Source organism: Sinocyclocheilus rhinocerous, unplaced genomic scaffold, assembly GCF_001515625.1.
Source record: "Sinocyclocheilus rhinocerous isolate Xijiao unplaced genomic scaffold, SAMN03320098_v1.1 scaffold272, whole genome shotgun sequence".
Taxonomy (NCBI): Eukaryota; Metazoa; Chordata; class Actinopteri; order Cypriniformes; family Cyprinidae; genus Sinocyclocheilus; species Sinocyclocheilus rhinocerous.
In genome coordinates this window covers 218274-227568 of record NW_015638933.1, presented here as the reverse complement: position 1 = coordinate 227568, position 9295 = coordinate 218274, and the positions used below count along the sequence as shown (strand labels likewise).

At 34.2% G+C, this 9295-nt stretch overlaps 1 protein-coding gene across 1 annotated transcript in view; it reads left to right on the top strand.

The window, feature by feature from the left end:
• LOC107750075 (kelch-like protein 29) overlaps nt 1-9295 on the top strand; it is a 79583-nt gene that overhangs the window by 14934 nt on the left and 55354 nt on the right. Inside the window, exon 2 of the mRNA XM_016565338.1 lies at nt 4938-5136. Within this exon, the coding sequence (XP_016420824.1) occupies nt 4938-5136 (199 nt within the window). The remainder of the gene's footprint in view (nt 1-4937; nt 5137-9295) is intronic.

Below are 9295 nucleotides of genomic sequence, written 5' to 3'. Positions count from 1 at the left end.
TATATATATATATATCGCTATCTTTATTTGATTTACATATATATATATATATATATATGGAAAAAAAATTTGATAATAAAATTTTAATGTGTATTTTTACAATTATATTTATACAAGTTCTTGTTTGTGTGTGTGTGTGTATAGTAGAGCATATTGGAAAATATTTGAAAAAAAAATTGTTATTTATATAGATATGTATCTTAGAGATATGCAATCTTTGCAAATTTTTGTTTGTTTGATCATTTTCAAAATGAAATGTATAAAAAAATGTAAGTTCACATTTTTTCATATCCATAAATATGAGCAATAGTCTACATTTATGAATTAATGGTTCTGCTGCTGAGAGCACGTTGTGTGATCTCCATTCTCCTCATGCATGCATACAGCACATCGTCCCGTCACCCCACATGCCGTCCCTCTCTCTCTCTGGTGATCAACACCTGACAATTACATTACAGGAGCAGAAGGACCCTCTGTCCCGGAGGTCCTGGATGACAGAAGGGAAATGCGCTAACGGCATGCCTAGACACGAAGACAAATAGCTCTTCGAGCTGACAGAGAGCGGATAGGGACTTTGCCGGCCGCTCCGGGAGCCTGAGGTGTGTGAATTAGAGCTGATTCACGGATGTGAGCCTCACACACCCTCCTGATGAAGTCCGTCAGGCACAACCCAAATGGCAGGATGTCAGATCCCTTTAGCATTGATTTTAATGCGCAGGAGACTGGCGTCGTTAAGCTCATTGACTAATTGAGCCTAGCATTGGAAGGAGTCTAAGCACAAGGTGCTGGATACATGAATATAAATGAGGCAGAGGATACAGGATGTGTGGGAGGAGCGGCTGTGTGCTACTAATGCCCTTAGCGTGAGTCTCCCTGTGCTGTTTATGGCTGAATAATTCACACAACCGCATGTGATGGGTGCGCTTCTACAGCGCTGTGTGCTGGGTTAGAGGTCAGACGGTAAAACAGCCCAACATAGCTGGAAAAAAAGGGCTTCTAATTCTAAATCTAGCTGAAGCTGCAGTGCACAAATATTTAAAAAGCATCATTCTGATAATATGGCTGTTAATAAAGGGGAGCAGATCTGTCATGTTTTGTCAAAGTATTTAGCCTTACAAGTTTAGAGCAACATGAGGGTGGGCAGATGATACTGGAAATTGATTTTAAAGCAAATCTCTTGTTAAATGTATAAAATATAAATATATAATAGTGTAAGGTTGTGATATAAAATAGTTAAAAACAAATAAATATATATAAGAGGTTATTTATATTTACATAACCTGTATATTTACATAAATAACCTCAATAATACAGTGTATTCATATTAATCATAATTTTTAAAAATATTTTCAATGTCAAAATATATTTTCATTGTTAAAATATTACAATTTAGTTTAAAATTAACATTCAGTTTTATATATGTAAATTAGTGTGCAATGTGTGTTTATTAAAAATTTAAAAATATTTTGTATGCAAAATTATTAAAATTGAAAAAAGTTATTATAACTTGTGTTTTAAGTTATGTAAAGATATCAAATTATATAATATGATATATCACATTGTTATAAAATATATAATAAAATTGTGAGATTTTGTGAGAATTGTGTGTGTGTGTGTGTGTGTGTGTGTGTGTGTGTTTTAAAATGAATTTAAAATCATTTTTAACATACTTTTAATATTTCGAATAATATTAAAAAGAAATATTTTATTAAAAATAAATTATGAGGAATATATCACATTTATATATGTAATAAAATATAGTAACGTATTATTTAATATATTAATAATATATTAATTACACTTAATAAGTGTTTAATTTTCTTTCAACAAAATATTTCAATTTAGATTTTAACATTATAATCAAAATAATAATAATAATATTGTAGTTGTATTTAATTATGAACTCTAAATAAACACTGTACTGCAAATTTGACACTTTTTTTTGTTTTTAAAGTCTTTAAAGGCTGGTGTTTATGTTAGGATGTGGATCAAAGTGGAATTCTTCATCTTAGTTTCATCTGAGTTTCTGATCTCTTTCCTCCGTTGCCTTTTTCATCCTTCAGGGGGAAATCTGTCACCGCTGAGCTGCTGCTTCTGCTTCTTTCGTTTCTTCTGGAGGGTTGCATATTTTATCACTATCACTTAATCGCCTGGCGCAAGACAGAAGCCTACGAGCACCAGCAACGCATTTAGTTTTTCAGATTTATGAGCTGGAGCTCAAATCCCCCCTCGTCTGTTCCCAGCGGCCGAGTCGAGCCGGGAGCTCGTGATTATTTTCTCTAACCAGTCCAGAGCGGTTTGGCTGGGTCGGTTAAACCCGTACGCTGGCAGGAGTGTGGCGCCGGGGGAGCGTCCGTCTGCCGTGACATTATTTTAGATCAGATCCTCACTGGGTTCAGGCCAGTTCTGCCGTCCTTAATCCCTGATCTCACAGTCGGGATTCAGGAACAGTTCAACGATATGTGATCCTGTTGGGGGGGACATATGCTAAACCAAGCGTGCCGGTTATTATATCAGTATGCAAATGATGCACATATGACATGTAAACACAGAGCAATTAACATTCCATAAAGGTGGAAGTCTTGCCAGTGTGGTGAGGTAAACCAAAAAGTTCAGATCCGGCACTCACTTTAGATGGTTTAGCCAAGTCTGTGTAAAGCCGTGCTGAGAGCTGGCACATGTGTCTGAAATCTCTCTCGGGCCGTTGCGTGCGGCTGGCCTCTTGCCTTCTATTGTTTGGGGAACATGTTTGCTAAACAAACTGTTTTTGTTTGGGGATACTGGGTAAGGGATCAAGATATTTTTTGTTTGTTTGTTTTGTTTTTTATAAATACCCACCTAGCCTATATATATATATATGTATATGTATGTGTGTGTGTATATAATTCATTTATTTATTGATTGATTTATTTACGTTAATACTAATGTAAGTTTAGTTATACAGTTTTAATAATGGTTAAACTAACTAAATAAATGTTAATTATATTGTTAATTTATTATAGCATGATCTGTTGTTCACAATATAACTATAGACTTAATGTGCATTGGATTTAATGTGTTTTTTGTGTGTTTTTTTTATAAATAACCAACTATGTAGATTCATATTTATTTATTTATGTTTAATATTTGTTAAATAGCCAGTTTACTAAATTAATTAATACATATTTATTTTTAATTGTAATATTAATTAGTTCATTATATTAGCTGGATTTATTGTTCACACAATAACTGGATTTAATGTGCACCTTGTTACCATGTTGATTATTTGTTGATATTTTTTCATTCATTCATTCATTTAGCTAAATAGCCAACTAGCTAAATTAATATTTATTTATACAACTTTGAGAGATAGATAGATAGATAGATGATATGGTACTGATTATATATTTTCAATAATTTTTAGGCTTCTGTTGTAGATGGTGCAGCCTTTCTAATTTTGCCAGTATGCAGTAATTTAATGATTAAGGTAATAAAAGTTACAGCGATAATTGAAAATACTGATAGATTTGAAAAAGAAGACTTGGCATTAGGATACATGGATGTGCTCCCGAGGGTGATTTTGACCTTCAGCCTCTACATACTTTTCACAATCCATTAAATTCGCAGTAGATAAAATTAAGTCTCGTCCTACATTTTCTTCTAATTGAATATGCACTTTCACTACGAAATGTTGCCTTTAATGAGGAATGGCTAGTAAGAGTACTTTGTCAAGGTCAGATCAGGGAAAATCTCTCTCCACGTCTTGCTCTGAGAGACAACAGAAGCCCAGGTGTTCGCACCGGCCGTGTCAGTGTTTCTTACGGATGTTTAGGTAATGTGTTGTGAGCTCAGAGGTGAGAGGGTCGGGCTGGCTGCTGTCCCTGTCAGCTCGTGTTTACAGCATTTAACGCTGACGTGAGCAAAACACCCCACTGAGGATGACTCTCAGCAAACAAGCTGGCCATGGATAGTCCTCAGTTTGAATGTTTTTGCAAGAAATGCTAACAAAGGCTGCATTTAATTTATCAAAGTACAGTAAAGCCAGTAATATTCTGAAATATTATTGCAATTTAAAATAGCCGTTTTCTACTGTATTTGAATATATTTGAAAATGTAATTTATTCCTGTGATCAAAGCTGAATTTTCAGCATCATTACTCCAGTCTTCAGTGTCACATGATCCTTCAGAAATCATTCTAATATGCTGATTTGCTGCGCAAGAAACTTTTCTTATTATTACAAATATTTACAGTTGGTGCTGTTTGATATTTTTGTAGAAACCATGATACATTTTTTTCCAGGATTCTTTGATTAATAGAACGTTTACAAATTTATTTGTAACAGTATAAATGTCTTTACTGTCACTTTTGATAAATTGAATGCATTCTCGCTGAATAAAAGTATTCATTACTTTTGTCTGATAGTACTGTATATACGTGATTCTGATTTTTTTGAGTCAGTTCTTTGAAATGAATCTGTTAAAGAGTCTAAAATCTGTTTTGAATTCATGAGTTAATTCTAATGACTCACTATTCACTGAATCAATCCGAGCTGTTTTGACTTACACAATGAACTGCAAGTGATTGCTTTTGTCTTGTCCAAATTAAAATAAATTGAGAACTGTTACAATGATAGCATACGAGAGACTGAAAGCTTGTTCGTACTATATGATTAGTAGAAGATTCACATTTGTTTTATCATAATAAATGGTGCTTTATATTTAAAAAAAATTACAAAGAAGTGGTATTTTTTTTCAAAGAAGGTACAAAGTAGTAGTATTTATTGTATTGGTATTTAAGTATACGGTACTATATATTCAGTAGGACTTCTATTCACTCTTCATGTACTAAAAGAATTGTTTCGTGGAATTGAATCAGAATCACTGAAGTCTTTCAATAGTAATGCAGACAGGAAGCTCTGACTGAAATCACATGGTGAATATACTTCTCTCTCACACAGCACATATCCGAGTTGCTGGCCGTCGTTAGACTTCCATTCATTCACCCCAGTTACCTGCTGAACGTGGTGGACAATGAGGAGCTGATTAAATCGTCTGAGGCTTGCCGAGATCTGGTCAACGAGGCCAAGCGCTACCACATGCTGCCTCACGCGCGGCAAGAGATGCAGACGCCCAGGACGCGGCCGAGACTCTCTGCAGGTCAGACGCACGATTGTAACTTTTTACTTTCTAATTCTCATCTGTCTTTCTCTAGTCTCACGTTACTGTAGCCAGAGCTTTGACTAAACTGCATAAGGTCTGTTCCACACTGCAGCTTATTCTGGCTCAAGAACCAGCCACTTACAGGAAGCGACCATCTGGCTGAGATATAAAGCGATCAATCACAGTTTGTTTTGTTTTTATGAGCCGTGCAGGGGCAGGTTCATCTGAAATAATGATAACAAATATATGTTATTGTTTTTTAGTTTTCAGAAATGCATCACATTATGGATGTTAAATGGGTCGTGAATGCTGTTGCTGATGTTGAAACTCGACAGATTGCATCTGGAAGATTACCTGTGCATGTTGCTTTAAGACATTTAACCTGCTGAAAAGTCATTATAAAGTTCCCACTAGTGATGCACGGAAATTAATTTTTGGTTACACTTTAGTTTAGGGACCAGTTCTCACTATTAACATGTTGCTTTTTAGCATGCATATTACTAGCATATTGGCTGTTTATTGGTGCTTATAAATCACATATTAATGCTTAATTCTGCATGACCATATTTTAGACCCCTTAACTATTAATAAGCTGCAAATAAGGAGTTTACTGAGGCAAAAGTAGTTAAAGTCCCCCTGTAGTCAAATATTTTATCCCTTAAAATCATATAGACAAATAAACAACATAAAAAACTTGATTTTCACTACAGGGGGACTTTAATAGTTAGATAATAGTGAGAATTGGTCTCCAAACTAATGGGTGACCGATTTGTTTTTACAAAACCAAAATTCAAGTTTTCATTTAGCCAAAGCTGAAGCTGGAAATATATATATTTTTAAATAATCGATTAATTAATCAAATTCATTTAATAATCAACACTCTAAACCAGCTGTATATAAAAAATTAAATTGCACACAAGGCAAGTTTTAATGCTATATTAATTTGTTGTTGATATACAAACATTTAAACAATGGCTGTAATAAAAACAAATTTATTTAAACATGCACTAAATGATGAAGACAACAGTTTAAGTAAAAATATAATGAATATGTAATATAGTGCATATATTTAGCAAAATGCTTCTCTCTAAATTGACTTTTCTGAGGTAAATGTTGTTTACAAGCTGTTTTATTGACATCTTTTGTACTGTTGTACCCTTTCTTTCAACATGCTTTCTGATATTCATTCATCTTTATTTCATGTTATAACTAGTAGTAAAGAAGTAAAGATGATCGGTTCACATGCTGCTTGAAAAGTGGCGGCTAAAGCGATAAAAAAAGCTTCAAAACCACATTATTGTTTAAATTTTGTTATAAAATGGAGATCTGAGACTTTGATTCAATCAAAAGCAACAAAGCTTATTGCGATTATTGGGTGGGAGGCGTGCTACAAATAATGTTTAGTAATGTTTTATTCAAGCAGAGTTCAACAAATGAAGATTAAAAATGACAAATCAATATTGTCAACCTAGAACTAGCTTCCACAGTGCTGATATGTTTACCTGTTATAGTTTATCTATGTTGAGTGCATGAAATAGACACTAAAACAGTCGAAATGTGCCATCAGAGAAACGTTAATTACATGAATTCTGTTTCAGCCAAAACTGAAAATTCATTTTGGGCTGAATATTTTCGATTGCCGGTGCATCATTAGTTCCCACACAAGCCATTGCCCCTCTGAAGTATCAAAATCTGCTCTTTTTGAGTCAACAAATGGCAGATGTTCAGTGTCCGTGTGGTTATTCTGATAGCTGTGCATCTCAGTGTCTCTGTAGCAGCTCTGACTGTATCTGAAGTCAATCTCAGGCTGCTGAAAAAATGCAACCAAACGAATTTATGGTTCAATAAGGCTGTCTTCATGCAGCGCTGTGAATCACTCTCGCTCTCTCCTCGCACAGCCTCTCCAGCCCCCATGATTCCCTCAGCAAGGCGTGAGCCCGTGAGTGAGCTGTACATTTATTTAATCTTGATATACTGTGGCTCTCTTTCTCTCGCCCCTGAGTTTTATTGATCTCTGCCCACTGCAGTATAAGAGCTGAATCCCTCCCCCACTGGACCCCGATCAATCTCTCAGGAGTGATATCACACACACAAAACACACATCATAATTACCATAAAACATGTATAAGTGTTGGGGAAGCTACCTGAAACTAGTTTGCTAAGATGCTTATTAAATTAATAGAAAAGCAAATTAATACATTTAGACATGTAACTTGAAATTATCATGCTATTTCTTGAAGTAGCATATAAAAGTAAATAGCCTATGTGGGCAATATGAATATGGTACTCTTTTATTACCATGGTGTATATGTGTCAAAATCATGACAAAAACGTTATATGACAGTACAAGCTATGAGAGTTATGTTATGTTAACGGTATATATATCCCAATGTAGTACATTTTTGCTGAAAAAAATAGTTCCTGTATCAAATGAAGGCCCGCCTTCTGAAATACGAAATGTGCTGTGATTGGTTAGCTGGGCCAGTGTGTGTTGTGATTGGCTCCACTCGGCGCCTGGTCAGGAAATGTCATGCCCCTTACCATAGCCACCTGCGAGCTTCAGTGTAAATATTGCGTCAAAATCAAATCTAAGTTCATCTGCCTTGGGAAAGCTAGCGTGTCTCCGACATAGAGATAACACTCGTTGCCTTCTCTAGTGCAGCTCAACCAGATCTCGTCCCATTCGTCGATATTTGTGATATCACAAATCCCGGAAAATATGCGTTGTATTCCAAACTAGTCGTTCGTTGTAGTTTTTGAAAAGTGATTTCTGTTAAATAAAATATCTCCTTTTGAAGTGGACTTTGACCTTTGTAACTTTGCAGATCTTTTTTATGCTCAAACAGCAGCATTAAAAAAAAGTGAAAAAGCATAATAGGACCCCTTTAAAGTATATCACATCTGATGATATGAACAGGATTTATCTAGCACACAAAAAAAAAAAAAACTAAATAACCCTTACTAAATAAATTAATAAAACAGCAAGTGAATGAGTCTAAATTCAGTTATTTGACATGTACCTTGAAAATACCATGCTATTTGTGCTACATGTTATATCCCATGTGTGCAATTTGAATATGGTATTCTTTTAATACCATGGGATATAGCATGTAGCAGAAATAGCATGGTACTTTCAAGGTACATGTCTAAATTCATCCCAATATAGTACTTTTTAGCTGGAAATTAAATTTAAAAAATCTCATCTGATTGAAATATTGAATAAATCATTTAAGAGTTTTAAATGAATAAATCAAATGAATCTCAGTTGGTGACAGCATTAAGTTTGAATGTTTGTTTCAGAAAAAAAAAATGTTACTTATTAAAAAATATGCACCTGCAGTGCAGGTCTGATGTTGTGATGTTTGGTTATAATACACTTTTAATGATGTGTTAAACCAATATCAACGTTCTGCCTGCTCTCTAGGTGCCATTTTTATTTTAGAACCACAATGGATATGCAGATTATCAGTAAATGATGAATTTTTTGTCTTTTTCTCACACAATGTACACATATGATAGGAAGATTAGAATATAATCATATGGGTTTTTTAAATACATTTTATTATAGTGATTTTTTTGTACTTTTTGGAGCTTGACAGTCATGAGGATGAGTAAATAACTCCAGAAATGTGTAAACTATTCCTACTATTTGGTAAATTATTCCTAAATATTTAGTTGAAATGCCATGTAGGGGCAATCTGGAATTTTTTTATTTTATTTATTTATTTAATTTTATTGAATATACATGAATTGTTCAAATTAGTCAATTCACTAGAGTGGATTAATTGAGTAGAATGAATCAAATCACTAGAGTGAATCGATTCACTAAAATTAATTAGACTTCCCAACTCTGTATGAGAGGCATGTTTGATTATTACATGTTTTATCACACTACACTTCTTGAAAAAGTAGTTTGTTGCTGTAGAAGCAGTGGTGGACAGTAACGAAGTAGTTTTACTACTTAAGTACATTTTTCAAGTATCTATACTTTACTGGAGTAGTTTTATTTTGAGTAACTTTTACTTCACTACATTCCAAAGCATAAGATCGTACTTTTTACTTCACTACATTTCATAAAACTTATCGTTACTCCTTATAATATATAAGGATATATATCACGTGCTCCGAGACGCAGAAGCGGTGTCTGATTCATGAA